At 40.0% G+C, this 23,857-nt stretch overlaps 1 protein-coding gene across 3 annotated transcripts in view; it reads right to left on the bottom strand.

Moving 5' to 3' along the window:
- Nucleotides 1-1,350: 1,350 nt before the first annotated feature.
- LOC139715973 (uncharacterized) overlaps nt 1,351-23,857 on the bottom strand; it is a 38,016-nt gene continuing 15,509 nt past the window's right edge. For all 3 annotated transcript variants that reach the window (XM_071627523.1, XM_071627522.1, XM_071627524.1), the window contains one exon: nt 1,351-10,264. In XM_071627523.1, coding sequence (XP_071483624.1) covers nt 1,405-10,017 — 8,613 coding nt within the window. In that variant the 5' untranslated portion in view covers nt 10,018-10,264 and the 3' untranslated portion in view covers nt 1,351-1,404. The remainder of the gene's footprint in view (nt 10,265-23,857) is intronic.

The following is a 23,857-nucleotide window of genomic DNA, read 5'->3' as shown; positions in this document are numbered from 1 at the left end:
AGCAAATGCTGCCTGAAATTACGTAGTGCTAGGTTATTATGAATTTCAACAAGTATCATGACTCGGATAATGCAACTTATTGTAACTATAATCTTACTTATTTCTCACTGATCGCGTTTAGCGAAGATGTATACAGTGAACGGGACACTATAGTCAGGTGATGATGCCGTATCATCTCCTCCAATTGCATAGAAAGGTTTGTGGTTGTCGCTGATATTTACTGCTGGATGAAAACATATGCACCTTAAAAATTCGGTAAGTGGAGTCTACTTCAGGAGCACTTTACCATTCTTCTGGCTTCATTCAACTCTATAATTGCTTACAGCTAACTTACAATATGGTGGAGAATTGCACTTTAATGACACTTACAGCAACACATTCTAATTTGGTGTATAATACATACACATAATGTAACAAGTACGGAAAGCGACTGGTATTTTCTTGTTGTTCAGTTGCTATTCATATAATTGTCATAAAGGCATTCAGTACTTTGACAAAAGTGTAGAGGTTACATCAACTACAATGCGCTCCCATTCTCACGAACACGGTTATAACGAAACTCTTTTTACACTAAGTAACAATTCAGGTACATGTACTTAACTTATTGTCTATGATATCTTTATACACATTTTTGTTTGGCTATAACGAAATTTTGATATAACGAATGGAAACTGTCGGTCCCTAGGATTTTGTTATGATGGGAGTTAACTGTAGGCCTACAAAGGCCAGCCATATAAGTGACACATAATGATTTTGCCGAATGACACCTTGACCCCAGCCAGTAATTCCTTTGTAATGTAACAGGTGTTCTACAAGTGACTTTATACATACCTTGTCTAGGTGAGGCAGTTCTGACATATGTCTTTGTGGATTGGCCTTTGGAGGGTTGCAGACCTGGAAGCAGAAGTAGACATCACAGCACTAGCTGTTGTGGTCCTTTCTGCGCTGGTCCATATCACTGATTTTAACTCATACAAAATGTCGGCCCTGGAGATTACACACTTGTTTTGCTCTTGTCTTCATCCAGTCTAGAGAAGTTCATGTAATGCTGATCTTGTAGATGGTTTTCTCCAGTGTAACTGAAGGAAGTTTAAGCTGGTGTGTCAGGCTTGCTACTCACAAGGTGAATACATACATCCATCCTGGGCTGGTATTTCACTTGTTGAGATCTTCTGGATACAGGGTAGAGATGTTCAAGTAGCCATTCAAAATGTGACGCTTTAATTGTTCTTTTCTTTTTGGAAGTTTTGCATGTCTATCATCAGTCTCAACTGATGACCCTGGCAAGGTGATCATTTCAAATAATGTACCGGGACAGCTGCTGGAAAATGACTAAAATTGTCTTCCCTCCTTTGTTAAGTATTCCCACTGAAAGCCTTTATATATTCTTGAAAGATGTGCACCTTACACATCCACCGTCATACAATCTTTCTTCCTGTTCCCTGGTTTGATGATATACTTTGCAAAGTGGGCCTGATTCTGGTGACACCGCAATTCCTGCTTTGATGACGCTGTAAACTCACAAAAGTGGCACTGTTGAATGACTGTTTCACATTTCAGGGTATTATAATATTCATTCACAAGCTTGTTTCTCTGTTTTGAGCTTCCCCTTGGTCTGCCTCTACAACGGCGTATCACAGGAGCACCAACATGTTCAGTTTTGCCGTCTTTCCTGGCTGGTTGGCTTCTAGACTCAGGAGAAGAATCAGAATGCACAGCAACCTCCAAATGAGTTGGAAGTACACTGAAGTCCTTGCCATCTAACTGCTTCTCTGTGGTGCCAGACTGAGGTGTACCACTCAATGATGCTGCCAGGGCCAACTTGTATCGCTTTTTGGGGCAATGCATTACAGCACCCGAAGAGGTCTGAACAATCTTGGCAGGGTCACTCCCGACTGTGAGATCTTCTACATTGCTTTGTACAAATGCATTTTCTGCTGTCACAGAACCAAGACTAGTGTCATCCTGTATGGGCTGATGGGATGGATGGAGAATGCCATCAGGTTTCTTGGGAGAGGATTCTGGTGAGGCAAATTTCTTTCCTAAAGCTGACTGAAATTGCGTTGACTGTGGGCTATTGGATGGTGGCGTATGCCTATCCCTCATTCCTTCATCATGGGGTCTATTATCACTGCTCAACTGATTACCTGTTGCACACGCTTGCATACTCTCTTTAAGTTCTATTAGTTCTTTGGGATCAATATGCAAATTGCCTTTAGCATGTTCTAAATATGCTTTAGAATGCAGTAGGCTCTGCAAAGTTGTCGACTGTGTCAAAGGAATACCAGAATTCAGAGATCTGGTGATAGCTAAGCCAGGTCCTTCACATGTAAAGCCTTTTCTTGAAAGATCTACGTATGACAAGGGTTCTTGTACTGTATGTAATTGGACATGAGATCTGCTACACGGTAGTGCAATTTGATGGCCAATCTGGACATGTCTCCTCAACAAATCACATCGTGATTGGGCCATAGGAGCTGACAAGGACACATCAGATTCAGTTGATTCTCTTCTTCCTGTGACACTGGCAAGTACATCATGACAGGCATCACTAGCGGTGTGGCACACGTTGCTTGATTGTTCTGGTTCTGAGACAAGAATATCACAGGAACTAGTTCCTCCACTATCCAGATCAAGATTTTTCTCCCGATGATCAATGGCAACCTGCAGTAAGTCATCCTGCTCATCCCCACCACCATGTCCAAGTAGTGCACTGTTCTTCAAAGCCATAGACAAATCAAGAGGAAGAGATATATCCCGGGGTGTATCATGAGACCTCCTTGTGTTGCTTTTGAGTGTCAAATCGAGGGGTACGTCATCTTCTATTTGGGAATTGTTCGTGCTTCCCATTCCATTCAGACTAGCTGGCGAGACTGGAGACGAAGCTGCTGCCAAGTTTTTTGATCGAAGAGGTGTAACAGGTGGTGTTACACTAGTCCATGATGTGGGAGTTCTGGATGGCTGAGGTGTTATGGCGGGGGATATTGTTTGGTGAGGCCATTCTGATGGCATTTCTCTGTAACAAGGTGAGGAACAAGGTGTTTTGGAATCATGATTGGGGAAGAAAAGTGCTGTTTGCATTAACCCAACTGCAGAGGATTCCTGTGAAGGCCTCTGCACAATATGATTTGATGAATCAACCATTGCAGTGTTTTTCGGGAAGAGCTGTGCACTATGTACCACTGGGTCACTCTGGATTGCATCTTTAGCTCTGAAAATGTCATAAGCATGGACTTGTGAAAGCTTCTCAAAAATGGCCTGCCGTGCCTTTTCATCTTGTTCACTGTGTAGCCTTCTAAGCTCTTGCAACATGATGTCTCGCTCTAACTCTGACTTTCCTGGACTTGATTTCTCAGTAAGCCCTCCTCTGTTTTCAATCAAAGAGAATCTTCCTTGTTCATTGATGGCCTGCTGTCTGAGAATTTCACTTCTTGATAGGTTTTTATGTTGGCTTGGGTAGTGTCGTGTCCACTGCCTCTTCCGTCCTGCGTTTAGGGATGTTCTGCCAGAGATCACTGCATCATGGTTGTAAAGTGTATTGAGATTTACCAAAGGCACTGATAACCCATCAGCACCATGCTGCATCGAATGGTTAACGTCATGACTGGGATGGAATACTGGCATGCAAGGCACAGGTTCATCCTGAGAGTTCTGTGGTGGAATGTTGTCTGCCGTACGAATCAGATATGTTCCCTGCGATGTTCTAACGTAGGCTGATGGGAAATTCATGCCTGAATGATGTGTGCTGACATCACTTGAAGGAATTGTGTTCAGGTTTCTTCTCCCAAGATCAGAGATCTGAGCTGCATCTGTTTGGTGCCTGTGAAGATGAACCAAACTGTCTGTCTGTTGCACTGAAGCACCTTTTCCAGCATATTTACTGAAATGTGGATGAGGCAAAAACCGTTTATCATTCAAGCCAGACTCTGCAATTCCACTTCCTTGAAGTCTAATCCGAGCATTGGCGTGTTTTCTCTGTACAGATTGTCTCCTCAAGGCAGCTAACTGCTTCTCTGCTATGAATCGTTCACTTACATGATTCCCAACAACTGTATGTTCACGTTTTCCTGACATCTGCTGGGAAACAGGATCTGCAGCCATGGCAACCAGTTGTTCATTCATAATCAGGTTGGCGTGCGATGCAGAAATGCTCCCATTTGCAGTAAGAAGCTGTCTCAGTTCTTGGCATTCCAGCGATGGAGCAGAATTATTGAGTTTCAACTGATTTATCACTTGTGCGGGGATCTGAGACATAGGATAGTGTGAGTACTGTTGAGAGACAGGCATCATGTGGTACGGCATTGAGAGATTCCTGGCTAAAGGTGATTCCGTTTGCCTCACTGTGGGCTTCCTTGGTTCCCCAAAGAAAGTTGTAGCCTTCATTTTTGTTTGTACTCTGTCCTTGTTGAAATGATTCTGTACATCATGCCGACCATTTGACTGACCCTGTATTTCATGCCGACCATTTGACTGACTCTGTATTTCATGCTGACCATTTGAATGACTCTGTACTTCATGCTGACCATTTGAATGACTCTGTACTTCATGCTGACCATTTGAATGACTCTGTACTTCATGCTGACCATTAGACTGAAGTGACATGTTGACTGCAGGAGCATCCATGCATTTGCTCATTACGGTAACATCCAGTGAGCACTGTGCACCAAGGGCTTTGTTTCCAGTACAATCAGTGTGCACTTGTCTTTCTGATGAATGACTTGCTTGTGCACTTTCTTCAGGATCAGAAATGACTGCAGTAGAACCAGATGACAAGCTGCATGTAGTGATGCTGTTTGGTGAGCATGTGGTGTCCTCATTTCTCACAGGACATGAAAGTTTTGACATATCTTCAGCATCAACCTCTTCCTTCACTGCCACAGAATTAGCAAGATCCATTTCTTCAACATCTGGTCCTCTGGATTCAGTGTTTTCATCTTTTTTACTCTCACACATGATGGTCGTCGCATCAACACTGTTTTTACTCTGGACTTCCAAAAAGTTTTCTTCACACAAACTTTCTTTCTTTTTTGGAATTACTTCTGGGTGAAGAGTTGGAGAAAGGTTTGTTGAAATGTCTTTTGGTGAAGAAGCAATGTCCTGTTGATCTCTCTTTGCTTCTGGGTCTTTCTTAACAGTTACCTCAGATTCTCCAGTACATGCCATTATGGATTCTGATGCATTTCCAGGTGATTTTTCTTCAGATTTGATCACACTTAATTTGTGCATTTCTGGAGTTGTGTTTCTGAGAATTGACACAGCTTCTGAGAGACTCTCTTCAGTCTTTGCCAAGTATGTCTGATGGCTATTGGAATTTGCCCCTTTGGAACTTAAGCTGTTTGGAGAGAACATTTCAGACTCTACCTCTTCTTCTTTGGGCTCCCTGACATTTGATGGTTTGGATCCTAATGAAACGTCCTTGGACTGTTCTTTGTGAGTATCCTTAAAAGGTTTGGGAGTTTTTGTCGAATTTTCATGAAGCTCTGTTTCAGAAGAAGTCTGAGCCGAAGAACCTGGCATACCTTCACCTAATTTTTCAGGCAGTTCATGTGCAGTACCTGAAGGGGCACCCCTTTTGTTCTCCTCCTTTGGCATCTCAAAGTTCTGCTGTTTGGTATATGGATAATGTTTGTTGTTTCTGCTTTTGGTGTTGTGTGCTTTCATGGTTGACTCTGTGGGACATGTTGGGGAAAGGGAATCGATTTCCTCTACGCTTACTGGAGAGTTTGACATCTCTTGACAACGCATGGGTGAAGAAGGCAGTTGTGTGATTGAACTTAAATCAAGTCCTTGAGACTGTTCATCTTCAAAGTCCAACTCCTCAATATCACCACAAGGATACGGGACTGTAGCATTTTCTGAGCTTGCTGTTGATAAGACATCATCATCATCATGATATTCTGCGACATTTACTTCTGCTGCTACATCAAAGGAATCCTTACACAGGGGTTCTAATAGTTTTACCACAGACACTGCTTCCTGACCTTTTTCCAACATCCAAGAGGGCTCAACATGTTCAGTTTTCACAATGTTTTCTAAACTTGCTTCTCTCTGACTTTCACACACTTCAGCTATGTGAGCACTTTTCACTTCTGATTCAGACTCTGAATTCCAAGAACTTTTGGGGAGATCGGCCTCCACAGAACATTCTGGATGTGTTTTATTGAATATATAGCTCATTAGTTTGAATTTCTCCTCACTTATTTCATCACAACCAATATCTTTGTTGATCTCGAAATGACTTTCTTCTTGCAAAGGTTGATTTGGGAGATCTGATGAGGGATTGCCCTTGAGTGATCCTTCAATGTCCTCTCCCCTTTCTACAGTCTCCTCTTGAATGTTTAAAGTGGCTTCATGCATTCCAGCAACACTCTGAATCTCAAAATCAACTTGAGTTTTCATTAGACTATTATGAGGTTGATCATGTTGTCCATACACTGTTATGCTTGCAAGGGGGGTTTTCGACTTCAAAATGCTGTCTGTATCCTCTGCCAGGACACCTCCATTGCTAATTGGAGAATCACACTTGTGCTGCTGTGTGTCTGCAGATCTTGCGATTTCACTGCTGTCTCCATGTGTTCTGATGATTTTGTCTTCAACCTCTGGACCTGCTCTAGTTGCCTCTCCCACATTCACAACCATGCCAGGTACAAAAGAGCAGTCACTGGTGGCTGATAAGCCCAGAGAGTGTACAGCTTTTTCTTCAGCCTCACAAACTGTGTCATCTGGCATGCTATGCATTTCCTGTGATATGCCTGTGAGCGGCACATGGTTATCCAAATCAGTCTCACATTGCTTCTCTCCTCTTGTTTCTGTATCATGAGGGTCATTATTATGAGCCTCACAAAGTGTGTTGTCAGGCATGCTACCCATTTCCTGTGATATACCTGTGAGTGCTACAGGATCCTCCATATCAGTCTTGCATTGCTCCTCTCCTCTTGTATTTGTATTACGAGGGTCATTATCATGGGCAGGAACACCTACTGAATGAGCAATCTGCTCTCCTGTTGCATTACTAATGCCTCCTCTATGCACATCTTTATTTTCATCTAATATAAGCTCCTCATGCACTGTCTCACCAACACAAGAAATGTAGTCACCTCTAAGATGTACTTCATAATGCTGCTCATTTCTGTGGTGGCAGGGTGGTTCTTTTTCTACAGGATCTTCCATACAATGTTTGCCATTTCGGTTTATGCAGTTGTTGATTCCACAGGTGTCATCAAGGTCAGTTGCACTGGCATCTTCAGCACTTTGTATTGATCTGGTTTCACTGAGCTCTTCCATATCAAACTCATCTCCCACAAGCTGACCCTCAGTCTTTGCAGAAGATAGAAAGTCCTCAGAAACAGGCTCACGGGTACACTGTAGTGCTGAAGGAGATGGTGGAGTAGAAGTCATTGGCAGGAGATCATGTGCTTGGTCTTTGTTCGATTCAGCAAAGCTTGTTTGCAAACTGTCATTCCTAACAGGAGGCTGTACTGGTGTGAGATGCAAAACACTGGCATGCACCTCTTCGCTTTCACTTTGAGTCTCTTCGTGACTGCTGGAAATGTGACTTTGTAATACTGGACTGTAGACTGTATGGTTGCTGATGGAAATTTCTGGGTCTTCACACTCTGGTTGGTCATTATCCTTACATGATTTCCTGTCATCAGGTGTTTCAAACTCAAATTCATCCTCATCTTCTTCACCACAAGTGAATGTTTCCACACAAGTGGATGCAAACAGAGGATTTTCCATGTCATCATTTGCTGTCAACTGGGTAGTATCGCTGACATCACAAATGTTGGGACAAATTTCCTCACTGACCATCCCAACACCATCACCTGCATAATATGTAGAGTCTTTCTGCGATGGAGCTACTTCACAGTGTGTATCTGATATTGCTTTCAATTCTATTTCATCTTCATTTTTATCACTACAGAGAATGTTCTCTTTCTCTAGCACTGGCAGGCTATCCGAACCTGGACTGCACAGATCATGCATGCATTCACTGCCACCATATGCTTCTAGCTGTGGTATGTCTAAATCAACATCTCGCTCTCCTTTGCCAATACCTTCTGTTTCACTTTTATATTCTTTTGAGGAACTGTCAGTCTTGCTCGGCAGCAGAACCTCTTTGGCAAGCATCTCTCCTTTGTTAGGGTACTTAGTCCTGTTCAGGCTCTCCTTGAGAGCCTCAAATATATTACCTCTTTCTTTCACTTGCTTAAGAGACATGTCATTTGTAGCATTAGCCATATAACTGTTCCAGACGGCACTACAGTTTGGTAGCTTATTAATTTCAGTTGATGCACTCCTGTCAGAAAAGGACACTGTGTCCGTCGATGCAGCACCACAAAGTGTAAAAGTCCTTGCTATTCTTAGATTTGAAAATCCCTTGGATCCTTTAATTGCTTCCTGTTGTGCATCCTTCACACAAGAAAATATTTCAGAATCATTGCTTTCCATATGAACAGAGGGCGTACGATCATTATGATTAATGTCTGATGAATGATATCCAGCAGAGCTTGCACTTTCATCTGTGGCTGAAACATTCTGACTTAGCAGTTTTGCTGATGACATTGACTCAGCATTAATAATTGGCACCCTGTCTGCATCTGTTTCTACAGCACCTTGATTAGTGATGGAAGTAGTAGAGTCAACATTGATTGATACACATGGAGAACTGTCACTAGGGATGGTGTCTGGCAGCTGGGAATATTGACACTTGTCATCTGATACAGGCAAACATTGCTCATTTGAACTTGGAGGAGTCAAACACATAAGCTGAGTTTCATCATTTTCATCCACATTATTAATGTCATGTGCACCTTCCCATTCTCTGATAACTGCAACATCATTTGCTTCATCAGTGTCAGCACAGAGTTTTCTCATTTTGTTATTGTCATGCAATGATTTTGAATGGATATCACTTTCTTCACTGCTGTGCATTTCCTGCAAACTTAATTTGTTTTCCAAGCGATGGGCAGCTAATTCTGAGAGAACCATGTTGTCTGAGGAGAATCTTGACTCTTGTCCCAACTGCTGATGCAAATATGTGAGTTTGCTTTCTGTTGAATCATCAGGCAAAGGAAATGTATCTCTCCTCTGGCACTGCTGTCCATCCTGCAGTTGATTTCTTTTTCGCTTTGGTGGCCGACCCCTCTTTCTCTTTTGGAGAACAATCACTTTTGCCGAATCAGGGGACTTCTTTGGTAACAAGAATCCCCCTTGATTGGGAACAGAAACTTTTGATTGAACACCAGCACTGACAACATATTTGCCAGAAATACCATCAGGTTCCACCTGTGCCACACCAGGATATCTGACAAATGAGTATGTGCTCCTTGGCTGTTTTTGGCAAGTTCCCTTTGCTGTGATGTCGATATCCGAATAAGAAGTGCCGTGAAATGACCTCTTTCCACTATGCTGGTCTGATTCTGGCTGAATTTTGCGAGGTCTTCCACGTTTCCTCTTCGGCTGGGGTACATCTGAAGTTTCATATTTACTGGGAGAAGGCTTACTGATAGTTGACTGTCTGAGTTTTGACCACTTATATGCAATGCTAGTGAGGTGTTCAATATGGCTAACACGTTTTCTCTTTCCACTTTTTTGTGAGTGGGTCTTTCCAGAAGCAGGAATGCTCTCATTACTTTGCTCTCCCATCTCTACATGACTGGTGGTAATATCATCACTGAAAAGTCCAGCACTTTTGTCAACATTTTGGTCAGCAACTTTCCTGACATTTCCCATTTGCTGGCAAGAATCTCCTAAATCAAAGCATTCCTTACAGCTAGAAACCTTGGTGCACCTTGGCATCGCACAGGAAGTTTCTGACATATCTCTGCAAGGTTCTGAAGCATGCCCGTTACTAGATTCCAAAATGTTTCTGATACAGGTCAGCCGCACCTTCGGAAGGAAGCACTGCAAATTGCGATTTTCTGTGAAGCGCGATATCATGACACTATCACTTCCTCGTAAATGCTCATTACCCACATGGCCATTTCTCTCCGGTCCTTGTCCATCAACATCCATGCTCTCCTGGCATCTCCAATGGAGGAATTTCAAGCTGTTTTACAAAATACTAACAGCTCTCCTCTTTGCTACAATCTCATTATTCCTGGGTCACTCCATGTCAATATTCTGCTTAGAGTTCTTCCCTCTCTGATGTGGTGGTCTTGGAGCAGATTTCAACACTTTCTCCATGGAGCCAGATGAACCAAGTCAGTACTCATGATGAGCTAAACTCAGGCATGGCCTTCTGTGGGTCTTCGGTGTGGATCTGTTAAAATAAGAGTGGAAAAACACACCAAATTGTCAATTTGTACATACAGGAAAATTACTGTATACGCTGTTATTTTCACATACAGATATTTATGTGAATGAGGTCACAGACATTTTTTTGTGAGGTGTTATTGACACAGAGACTTCATATGCGCACTATTACCTTAGCACATGGCGACATTTTTGCATGTTGTAACATTCGCAGTCCAAGTGTGATTCTTGAAATTCACGAAAATAACAGCTTATACAGTACTCTGGACCAGCTGCAAACACTAATGTTGGCATGAGAATTTATCAAGTGTTGATATCTGTCTACAGGTACAAGCTGCACTGGGTAGAATAACAGTAATTACAGGCATTCACAAGGGAGGGAAGGACAGCCATTACAGTGAATGCAGTTAATTTATTTGCACAACTTCCATGACTGATTTATTTTCACTGCTTTTGTCTGCTTATTCACTAAAATGGCAACCAATCTTTAAAGTGAAAAGCATCGTGGTGTCTGTTTTTACTTCTGAGCAATCAGGAATTGTCATATGACAGACTCCTGGAAAAGTGTCACTCCTGCTTTAGCACACTGGCAAAAACCAACATTCAGAACACTGCACATACACGTATATTAATGATGCTAGCAAGATAGTTGCTCACAATTGCACTCTTTGGCAAGATACTTCTTTTTTCTGCAAGATTCTGTATGAGTCTTCAAACTTATAGACAGAGTCACACAAGTCAGAAAAGCCAGTAAATCTAATGGCGCAGACGGGTAAATCTTATTGAGATCCTACATATTGCTGATTGTTAATTTAACACTATTCACATAAACATTGTCAGACACTATAATTTTGTGACATGAGTGAAGTCACGGTGTAAGTGTAACGAGAAATATATACACATACATATATATATATTATATATATACATATACATATATTTATATATACACACACAAGCAATTCCAGCATTATGGACATTGAATTCAATTTTGTGTGTGTGTGTGTGTGTGTGACTTTGTGAGCTTATATCAACAACTCAGCGTGATCATACTGAACCCATTGATGGTTTGTTCTAAAGCGGCCATCCTGAAGAGTTAACAGTCCAAGTCTTGGTTAGCTACTATACATCATTTGGTAGATACAACATATTACAAAAAATGCTTACCATTACAAACATTACATTTTTTTTTTGGATATGGTCATTTACCTCCATGTGGATGTGTTGAAAAATTTGAAGAATTTGAGCATTAAGTAAAAGAAATTTTCTTTTGCAATGAGTGCTTAGATCCTTTTTAAGTTGCAGATTGATAATTGTGTACAACAGATTCGGCTATTTACTCTACAGGTTTACCGATGTAGCATTACAGACGTAACAACTTTGTCCACTTTTGAAAGTCCCTGTATTCATACTTAAATCCAGTTTTTATCTAAGACAAGGTTAATATAAGTGATTTTTTGGTCCATTCTTAACCATAAACTACTTTGAAATAATTCTGAAGTGTTGATGAATATGGAATAATGAGAGTCAAAGATTGAGTGTTTTTACAAAAAAAAAGTACAGAAAATATTGCCCCAAAACTGATTTTTTTTTTTTAAAAAAGAATGCCTAGATATACTTTCAAAATATCACACAAATGAAAGAACTTTATGACAAGTTCTAGCATTTGATACTGAATTTTCCTTGACGCTCACACATTTCAAATTATTGTAGATTTATGATTTTTAGGAAAAGTATCATTTTTTGTGAAATTGCACATATATATACTTATATACACATATATATTCAAATATATGTGTATACATTCACTCTATAGTAAACGTTCATGACATGTCATCTTATTTCAGGCTTTTCAACAAATTTCTACAATTCTTGGGCCAATTAAGAATTTGAAAGAAAAAGTGTTGGTTGCCAGTCCCTGACAAAGAACAAAATGAGTTATCATTATAATCCTTACCACACAGAATGCAATACAACATAACCTTTTAATATAATGCAAATATACCAGTATAAATATATGGCCTATTTTGTCAGGGATAGCCACTTAAAGGGGACCTCCCGATGATTTTCAGACTTTTACATTTGAACAACCATAAATCAGTTAAACTAAGTACAGAGTGTCAGAATTTATAGTGATTGGGATGAGGAATGAGAATGTTTTCAAAATTTATAACAAATTGCAATGAACAAGGATGATGACATGGCAGCCTCACCATAAGAATGCATGAGTTGGGGCTCACGGAAGCAGAACAAAAGAAGAAGGCATGCATAGATTCTTCACAGGTGAACTTGTTGAGCAAGTGGTATTGTAATGGAATTGCATTGCTACATTTCTGAAATATATGAGGCTCTGATGTCATCAACACTGTTCAGTGTAATTTGTTTAAGATTTTCAATTTATTGGTTTCTCTGCTCAAGGACCACAACAAATCCCACGAATCTATACATGGAGCTGTTGATTTATGTACTACATGACGTGAAATTATGAAAATCGTGCGGAATGTCCCTTTAAGCGAAAGCTTAGTTACTCTCCCAAAGGGGCCTGGCAGTGTTGTCACCCCAGCACTGTCAATTATGCATGTACCATATGTCTTGTATGAGAGGGACATTCTTGGTATATGTAGACAACGCGTAAGTTCGTTATTCTGAAGGTTCATTAATCCAAAAATTAAATTTTAAAGTTTTTTATTCTGATGGTTAGTTAATCCAAAAGACACAAGTTCCCTACACCTAAATGCTCATTAACCCCAATATACAAATAGGGCATGCTCTACGGTGCACTATACTGGATTGTAGAACGACAAATACCAAATTATCCCAAGTGCTGTTTTGTTTCACCGAGGCCGCAGGCCGACGTGAATAGAACTACACGAGGAATAATTTAGCATTTGGAGTTCTACAGTCCAGTAGGCCTACTGGTGCATCAGTAGAACATGCCCTAATTGTTGGTCCCCCTCGATCTGTATTTTCTGTAGGTCTAGCCCCTAAATCTAACATTAGACTCACCATACTGATTTCTTGCATGCAGAGTTAACCGCAACCTTGTTTATGTACAGCGCGACGCTAGTACAGCCGCGTATGCGTATTGCATGCACAGAGCAGACTCGCGTATAATAAACTGCTACATCCTGCGTCCAGTGGTCTATACGCGCGCGTACGTTGAAATGCTTGGCCTTGTCCTAGTACATCCCTCGCTGCGCGAATCTCTGCATACATAAAGCGTAGGGGCACTGTAAGCGTTCGGTATAGTGGCACGGCCGTTCACTATACCAAAGTATTTACTATAATCAAATAGGGCTTGCTATGCCGAATATTTGTACCATTATTGCAAGTGTTTGATATTCCAAAGGTTCATTAATCCAAAAATGAAATGAGTTTATCATTTTGAATGATATAATCAAAAAATTAAAAACAATCTTTATGCCACAGGTTCTTAAATTCTAAAATGAAATAAGGTTTGTCATCCTGAAGGTTCATCAATCTGACAATGAAAAGAAGGCACTTACTAATGAACCTTATTTCATTTTGGAATGAACAAACCTTCAGAAAATTAAACTTTTTTCAATCTCAAATTAATGAACCTCTGGAATAACAAACTTCATTTCATTTGTGGAGGAATGAACAATTTGAGTAACAAACCTTACTACATTTTTGGATTAACAAACCTTCGGAATAATGCACCTTATTTCAATTTTTTGATTAACAAACCTCTGGAATAATGAACTGTAACAAAACACAAGCCTAATCCAAACAGATTCCACTGAGCAGAATTGACACACTGGATCTCTGCTATAAAGAACCTTGTACCTTATCTCACATACAGACTGTGATCCCACACAAACTAAAAATCATTATAAATTACTAGTTGGTGTGCACATGAAGTCCTGATCAACACACAGAGGCCATAAACTTTGAAGCACGAGGATCAAAACTGAACAGTGCATTCATGAGTATGCCTTCCTAATTTTCAATCTTAAGATTTCTTTGAGATTAAGAGCTCTCAACTTGACAATTGATGATGATTTCTTTGTAAGACAATGCTTTCCTACCAACTTTCATCCCATACAATAAGTATCCTAAACCTTCTTACCACATGCAAACCTTGCAAACATTATTTCATCACAGGGGAATTTCAAAGAAACAATGATGCAACAAACAAATGGGAAATTTTATAGGACATCAAGGAAATTAAGGAGCTTTTCAAAATCACTGCATCAGATATCTGTGGAATTGGTATTTATGAGAATTTGATATTATTGATCCTCACATACATCTTGAAAGCACAGCAAGTTTTTGAGCACACATTATTTTATGATTACTGTGAAGGATTGCACTGTAACATCACTCTCACACCAATTCAAGATGTTTAGGTACTCATGCTAACATGTTTTAGTTTGACAAATAATTTTTATCCTATTAGTAATACCAACATTCCATAGAAGTGTATGTATGATAGATACTGTCTTGAACAAGGATCATGCATATAAAGAGAAACAAAAAATTGCATTGATGCTTACAATGCACATTATTGGATACAGATAAAAAGCTTCAATCATAATTTACTGGGCTTTTCAGCAGCACTAGGCTGTATCATACTGCAAAAACATACCTACATCATGAACTACTAAAACAACATATCTGCAAGTGTGCAACCTACACGTATAGAATGAATCTGGCATAATATGCAGTCAACTATTCAATCACATATTTCTTGATTGTATAAATCCAGACATGTTTCACATCATTACACTTCTTGACGTCACAATTCACCCCAGCAGTATCAAGCTGCTACTACAACAATTCAGATATTGTGATACACATACCAACCGTCTGCAGAATTGATTTCATGTGCAGCAAACAAAAAAAAGAAGGAGAATTCCCAGTATACATCAGAAAACAGAACAAAACAGCAGACATTTCTGTGAAGAGCTTGTAGCCATTTTGAACAGCGTCAACAGCCTATCAAGGCAAAAGCTTGTTATCGCATACTGCATCAGAACATACATTATGGTTGAAAATGCCATGAGAAATTCCAGAGTCTCTGTTTTTTTTTCCTCTCTCTTTTCTTTCTTTTGAAACCCATTCAGTGGTTGGATGCTAGGTCGAGCGTGTACAGCATTTGTATTTAAAGAAACTCCTCATGCAAGACACAGCAGAGTTTTGTTGCATTTCTCTGTACACAGTCTCTTTAAAAAAAGGCAGACTTACAATGAAAAGAGCAAACTTTGTGGGGTGAAAAGAGTAATCTCACAGTGGTGGCAAAGCGTGGGTGAAGACGGAGGTCCATTATGGCACTACAGGAGTGAATTTGTATGCTTTGATGATACAATGCTCTCTGATCACAAATAATCAAGTGACCCTATTTCTTGTCTTTATGCAGGTCACTTCAGCCACTAAATGAAGACCCACAATTCTTCTAAAGTGCTGGTGTATGCAAAATCACACACAACATATACAGTATCAAGTACAAGCTGTTTACAATACGGTCTTCAAAATTTTTTGCTGTCACATTTTCCCATTAAAAAACAAGAAAATTTTGATTTTGTTTTGCATTCCAACTGATTTCAGTCCTATCTGTTTCTTTGAAGCAAGATCAACTGACAATACTCATAAATCCTTTCCTTCAAGTTAATATCATCAAAAATATCTCATCACAATCAGTATATGTCATACTCCATTTCATGTGGGGAAAAATTTGTCTGGGATGCATCAAAACAGAATCCAGTCCAAGTTATGGCGATGACGTTCTGAATGAATTTTCAATCTTCAAATTGTTCAGTTCTCTTATGAGCCACACAATTCTGTCACCTTAAAAATGCCTTGCCACAGGGCATGCATTTGTCACTAGTAATGAGTCAATAGCATCCTCTCTTCCCACCACAGAGTCCATTACAAAATCAATCCACCCAGTCTGACCTCAACCCAATCACTTCTTCGCACGTGACACATCTGTATAAACAGTCTTTCGAGATATACCTCAAAGGATACTACAGTGACACTTACCACTCGAGGAACAAACACATGTCCACCGTTGACACAGAGATGCTACAATTATCCACCAATATGCATCTCGCTCGTAGCTGCATGCATCCCATTCAAAGCTAGTCAGGTGGATGACTTGTTCATATCAACCCAAGAATGACAAAAATTTGCACCACATTTTGCAAGATGCTGCGTGCCTTGCCAAAGAAGGAGCAACTGCCTTACTTATAGGAGGAACTATTTTCAGCACTCTCGAAATAAGCCAGGATTATTATAGATGGGCATCCATGGCATTCAGCAACACCAATACTCTCACCACTTTGCCAGGGGGCGGGGTGGACGGCGTCCTTGGTGTAGTGTGCCTTGATGGAAATCAACCTGTTGAATGACTCATGCCGCTGCACACACCATACAAACTGCCACAAAGAGAGAGTATTAAAATTATAGCTGTATGATGTGAGACAGCGAGAGAGGGAAAAGCGCTGCGAAATTACCTGTGCCTACGATGCATAATTCATGCCAGAGCTAGCCTGCGAATCACATTACGACACGCTGGAGCAGCTCGACCTGCACAAGAGATGCATGCCCCTCCTCCGTAGTAACCATGGTGACGAACTCAATTGAGGAAGGAATTTTTTTGAAATTGTACTCCTGGCTGTAGACACACATTCCGTGTTGTAAAGGCCATCAAGTGGATCGGAGAATTGATGAGGGAAATGATTTCTTCCCAGCGCCTCACATATTATTGTCATATCCGACCAATAAAGCATTTCTTCTCTCTTTTATCAACAGCTCAGCAAAGTCAGGCTCCACATTTGCACAGTGCCTCCATACATAAAAGGAAAGCATGCCATGCATTGCTGACTATCAACAATAGAGGATTTATACAATTCACATGTTGATAGACTGATATGGTATGAAAAGTTCTCTCTGGTGTGGGACTGTATTATCAGCCCATTGACTGCCACGATACTGTTGCCTGTGGTTTCGCTCTGTGCCATATCAAAAAAACAAACAAACAAATGCACAGAGTATATAAGTATGTGTACACAAAAGACATAAAAGGTAGAGGCTGGTCTTAGTGAAACACTGCGTGATTCTGTCTACGTGTGCGTAAAGAGGAAAGTATATAAAATACCTTACTGGGAAACAACAAGATCTGACATCTCACTTCACCAGTATACTAAAAAAAAAAAAAAAATGAATATCTAGATAAGTGCTCTGCTAGCTGCGCAGTGATATTCTTTGAGATCCATCAGAGACAAGGAAATTGATGGAACCCTTACTGCTCACCTGATCAGAAATTTGAGCCAAACCTGGGGCCGTATTCTGAGAGCTTATTAAGTGTCTGATTAGCACTTAATTACCGAATTGGTATTCTGAGAGCATGATTAAGTAGGGGATATATTAACTACCATAGCAACAAGCGTTTTGGCGGGAAGGACCTACGCGTTTGCGCGTATCAATGCGCGTGCACCTCTGAGAGGACTTAATCACAGAGTTAATTACGAATCGGTATTCTGAGGGTGTAATTAAGCATGAAAGTTAATGGAAAACTTAATGATACCAAAGAGTGTCATTAACTTCTCCGATATCACGCATTACATCGTGTTTTCTCTGCCACAACGATGCTTACCGTCTTCGGTTAGCGAGGAGCGGTTGAATCTTGTTATCATGGTATCCGTAGAATTCAGAGAAAAAAAGAAATATAGCCGATCTTCGAGGAATTTTGTCATTTTATGTGACCAAAGAAGTTGAGATCTTCGCGTGTGTAGGTGAGGGGTTGTAATCAAATACCGGAGTGTGCGCACAGAGCTCTTGGGTTGTAATTACAGGCATGTGGGGGCGTGGAGGAGTGCGCATTGAGGGCATATTCGCGCGTGTAATCATCATTTTGGCTTCTAACAAAGCGTCTGATTGGATGGAATAACAATTAGATGGGAGGGACCTAAGATAATTACAGGGGACTTAATCATACCTTAATTACGTCCTCAGAATACCGATTTTGCCCATGATTAAGGGCCTATTAACTTCACGACTTAATCACGAAGTTAATTACAGACTTAATTACGACCTCAGAATACCACCCCTGGACACATATGCTACTGTTGATAAGTTGTGCCACCTCCAGTTGAAATACTATCTATGTGTGATGACCAATGAACTAGAAAGTGACTTTGGTTACCCAAACCTTTTGGCTCACTCCTAACTTTCAAATGCTGTACAAGTCCAACGGTGTTTGCACAGAGGTTCTGCAACATAGGTACATGCCATGGTTTGTTCCACACATCTAACAGAACCTTAAAGGAAAAAAGAAAATATTCCAGACAGATTGAGGCCGCCAGAGGGCCAAACAATACCGATCAAAGTCCAAGATCACATCTGAAGGAGACACCGTCCCAGAGAACAATAAATTCTGACGGTCTACCGTCACTGGTCGGGGCCCCCAGCACTTGATCCCCTTCAAATAAGGATACTTTGCTGCCCTTTGTGACTCCTAAGCATAGCAACAGACCAGAACATCAAATATTTTACTCCAACTGAACCCAAATTTATGGACCAGACTCCCACAATCCCATTCCTATGTTACATTACAGATTATTTTACACTCTAATCTCATGCATGTAACAGTGATCACAGGTTGAAATCAAAAATTCAAAGCACTGTATTACACATTATGTACAATTAGTCAGATATTTTATGTCAGCAACAGAGTAATGCAAAACAAATATTATGTAGCAGAGAGGTTCTACGCTTGGTTTCGTAAGGTTATGAGCCTAGGCCACTTTTTTTTTCTGCTTTTAAACACCAATGACAGCAGAAGAAGTTTTTGGTTGACATACTTCACAATAAGCTGACTGAAATGACAAAATGTCTTGTGTTTTTGATTTCACTGCCTTGTAGCAAAAAAACAACAACAACAAAACTGAATTGATTAAAGGAATTCTGTAATGAAAATACATGCCGACTTGTATTGATTCATAATACCTTTAATATCACCATATGTGCAAAACGGATATCTCAATACCTTTACGATATTTCATAATAATTCTTCTAGTATTTTTCTTCAGATTACTTGGATACACCCAAAAAAACCTTCCATACTAAGATTCGGCTTGTGACTTCAGCTGTCAATCATTGCTAAAGTAAGGACTAATATGATGAACACAAGAGACCCGGGGGTCTCGCGCTCATCTGAGTATCCCAATATCACCTTCTATGCATTCTCGCAGACTCTTACCTGAGAACATTGGAAACTTGTGGTGGGGTAGCTTTGAGAGCTGTGGGCATGGTGTCCATTTGCATATTCCATCATACTGGTAAAAATACCTGCCAAATACACTGCACTAGCATGGTGACCTGTTGAACAAATTGAAATCTTAACCTCTGGCATGCTACCTGTCAAGGTTGGTGAATATTCGTCAAGGAGTTTTCAGTGATTATGAACATGCACAATTTACATCACTATTTGGACCCATCCCACCCCACTTCCTTGGGTCCCGGGGGGGGGGGGGGGGGGGGGGGGGGGGGGGGGCACTTCTGATTCTGGAGAAAATCTGTAAAGATTCCTTACAGGGGGGGGGGGGGGGCATGGTGCCCATCTGGATGGAATTGAGATTCTATCCCCCTAAGGATGCTACCTGTCAAGTTCTGTGAAAATTCGTGATGGGGTTTTCAAGAAAAAGATGAAAATTTACAATTAAGGTCCAAATTTAGGCCCCCTGGGGCCTCCCAGGTGGGGGCATGGTGCCCATTTGATGGAATTGAGATTCTATCCCCCTAAGGATGTTATCTGCCAAGTTTGGTGAAAATTCATAATGATATTTTCAAGAAAAAGATAAAAATGTACAAATTGGGTCCAATTCGGACTATGTGGGCATATCCAAGTAATCTGAAAAAAAAATACTAGGAAAATTATCATAAAATACATGGAACACACTGAGATATTTGTTTGCCACAGAAGTGATGTTGAGGGCATCACGAATCAACACAAATCAGCATGCATTTGCACTGCATTTAGGGGGAAAAATCACTTCGTATATCTTTAGAGACAAGACTAAAATGTCAACACAGAGTCATTTCCAGGTCAACAAGGAAAAGTAGAAATTACGCGGTGCATAATATATGTCCCCGCCGGAAGTAGCATTTAGTAGCAAAATGTACAATATAGGTAAAAAGATGAAGGTCAAAGGTCAAAATTCTATGTAGAAGTTTTGAAGCCCTCACCTAGTGCCATCACATAAAGCAAACGGAATCGAAATCGGGTTAGAAATGGCGAGGGAGTAGCATTTTGTAGCCAATGTACAATATAGGTAAAAAAATCAAGGTCAAAGGTCAAAGAAGTCAAAGGTCAAAATTCTGTGTAGAAGTTTTGAAGCCCTCACCTAGTGCCATCACATAAAGCAAACGGAATCGAAATCGGGTTAGAAATGGTGAAAGAGTAGCATTTGGTAGCGAAATGTACAATACAGGTCAAAAATCAAGGTCAAAGGTCAAAGAAGTCAAAGGTCAAAATTCTGTGTAGACGTTTTGAAGCCCTCACCTAGTGCCATCACTTAAAGCAAACGGAATTGAAATCGGGTTACAAATGGCGAAGGAGTAGCATTTTTGTAGCAAAATGTACAATATAGGTCAAAAATCAAGGTCAAAGGTCAAAGAAGTCAAAGGTCAAAATTCTGTGTAGAAGTTTTGAAGCCCTCACCTAGTGCCATCATATAAAGCAAACGGAATCAAAATCGGGGTTAGAAATGGCGAAGGAGTAGCATTTTGAAGCAAAATGTACAATATAGGTCAAAGGTCAAGGTCAAAGGTCACAACTGAAATTCTGTATAGAAGTTACAAAGCTCCCATGTAGTGCTATCATATAAAGCAAACAGAATCAAAATCGGGTTAGAAATGGCGAAGGAGTAGCATTTTGAAGCAAAATGTACAATATAGGTCAAAGGTCAAGGTCAAAGGGTCACAACTGAAATTCTGTATAGAAGTTTCAAAGCTCCCATGTAGTGCTATCATATAAAGCAAACAGAATCAAAATCGGGTTAGAAATGGCGAAGGAGTAGCATTTTGAACATTTTGATCACACACGGACCCACACACGGACGGACACACGGACGGACGGACACACGGACACACACACGTACGGAGCCCGTTTCATAGTCCCCTGCTCGAACTCATTCGGCGGGGGACAACAAAAACACAATATAGCATAGATTTCATCACGGCAACTGCTGTACTGCACACATAAGTCTATATCGCCAGCTAATTATGTCATCTGTAACAAAATACATACTGAAGACATAATATTCATCAAAATTTCACAGTCAAGCTACATTTAAATAGGCTCTGTCAATGATGATTTTTTTTTTTCTGGTACAAAGAAAGCTGTTCATTCATACCCAAGAATCCAATGAATTTCCCTTGCCTCTGACTAGGACTGTTTTTGCCAAATCCATATTTTTCTTTTTCTGGCCCTAAATTTTGAAATTCTCTTGATAACAACGTAGGAGAAACTTTACATTACAATACTTTTAATTTTAAAATCAAAGAATTCTTTTAGAAATTCCTGTATAGCAGAATTACAGTAAAACCAGAAATATTCGCAGCATATAAATTTTTGCGAATTGAAGCTGATGGCCCTTACGGCGGCAAAACATTTTTGCGAATTGCCATTGGCATTAAATGCATATAGTGTAGACAAGAACTGTCTCATGCATTTTATTTTTGCAAATCTTGGCTCTCGTGAAATTCGATGCACATGAAAATTTCTGGTTATACAGGACTTACTAATAATCTTGCAAGCACTAATTCCAAGTCCTTTTTTTTAAATAATGGTTTATCGTCTCTTAATACAATCTCTTCTTAATACCTCTCATGCCTTGCATACTGTAAAACATGATATATTCGTGGCACGAAATTTTCGCGAATTGGAGCCGACGGCCTTTTTCGTGGCAAAAAAATTTTCGCGAATTCCTCTTGCGTTCAATGCATATAGTGTAGATAAGAAATTTCTCGTGCATTTCAATTTTGCGAATCTTGGCGCTCGCGAAATTCAAATGCACGCGAACATTTCTCGTTTTACAGTAATTGGTTTTGACCCTTCAACTCCTCTTCCTTTGGAATTTCCCACATCCTCTTCAGTCTTTTCCTGTTAGTCCTTCCATGCTTCAATATCTTTTTTTTTTCACCTTTTTATTTTTTACGGTCTCCTTTTACTTTTTTTTAAAAACAATTACGAGAGCTGCTAATTTTGTTTGAGAGCATGGGTATTTCCTGTGGTTTTGCTTTTTTTTGAAGGCAATTTGCCTAGTTCTGTTAATACAGCAATTAGATACTGTCTATGAGGAGACTGCAAACTACAAGCCCTGCATTTTAGCAATCCTCTCCATTTCCAAAAAATGTTGATTCTGTATTTGTCGTAAAATCACAACATCTGTTGTATTTCAGCTCACATTACTTTCCTTGACTACAATGTTGTAACTGATTTTACGTACTCATGTATACTCAAATGTATTTTTGCAAATGCATTTTTAATGTGGAAGTAAAATGAAATGAAATGAAATGAAAATTAAATGAAGCTACATTTGCACACAATGAGACTGATTACACAGTACACATCAAAGCTTTGCCATTAGGCAAATGAAATCTGACTTCAAATTGCATATAAATATGAAACCAGGAGTGAGCAGAACAGTGAAATACTTTGAAGGGGAATTCAAAGAAAGTGAAATCAATGTAATTCGGAGGTGCATGCTGCGGAAGCATAATATTACACTTTCACTTTGCAGCTTATGGTTAAAGCCCTTACTTGCTTGACAAGTCAGCAGAACATATCTGATACACAAAATCTTATACGGTCATGTAGTCATACCTTCATTAGGTTTCATATACTGTAAAACACAGAATGTTCGCGTGCATTTTAATTTCTCGAATTTCACGAGAGCCACGATTCGCGAATTTAAAATGCATGCGAAAGTTCTTGTCTACACCATATGCACTGAATGTTAGAGGCAACTTGCAAATATTTCATGTTGCGAAAAAGGCTGTCGGCTCCAATTTGCGAAAATTTTATGCCACCAAAATATTGTTTTACAGTAAATTGCTGCAGTTCAATGGCATCAGCCATGATGACCACTTTGTTTGTCAAAAGCACTGTCATATGTGTAAACATGTTTTCCAAATAATGCACCCACTACAGTGTTAGTGTATGAAAGAGGCCACATTCAGCATACTGGTGAACTTTGCATACCACGAAGGTCTCTTATGTCATGTTAAAGTGGGGGTGACATCTATCTTCTGCTTCAATCAAACCAGACAAAACAAACAAACACACACACACACACACACACACACACACACACACACACACACACACACAAACATTGAAAGCAAAGCCAGGCAGAACGAAGTATTATATGTGACCCTGCATCACAAAACCAACAAAAAGTTGCCAGACACGGATTTTTAATTAAGGCAGATTCTGAAAGAGCACACTTTAAGCTTTAAAATGATGTATAACCTGATTGAAACCGACTCTCCTAAAATCTAAATATTGGGAAAAAAAAGCACACACTCTGGAAAAGTGTGCACTGAGAAAAGAGGTTCCAAAGAAAAGGGTCTA

This window comes from Diadema antillarum, unplaced genomic scaffold (assembly GCF_040938485.1).
Source record: "Diadema antillarum isolate AM-2024a unplaced genomic scaffold, OU_Dant_1.0 scf00000058, whole genome shotgun sequence".
Classification (NCBI taxonomy): domain Eukaryota; kingdom Metazoa; phylum Echinodermata; class Echinoidea; order Diadematoida; family Diadematidae; genus Diadema; species Diadema antillarum.
This window is presented reverse-complemented; position numbering and strand designations above follow the sequence as displayed.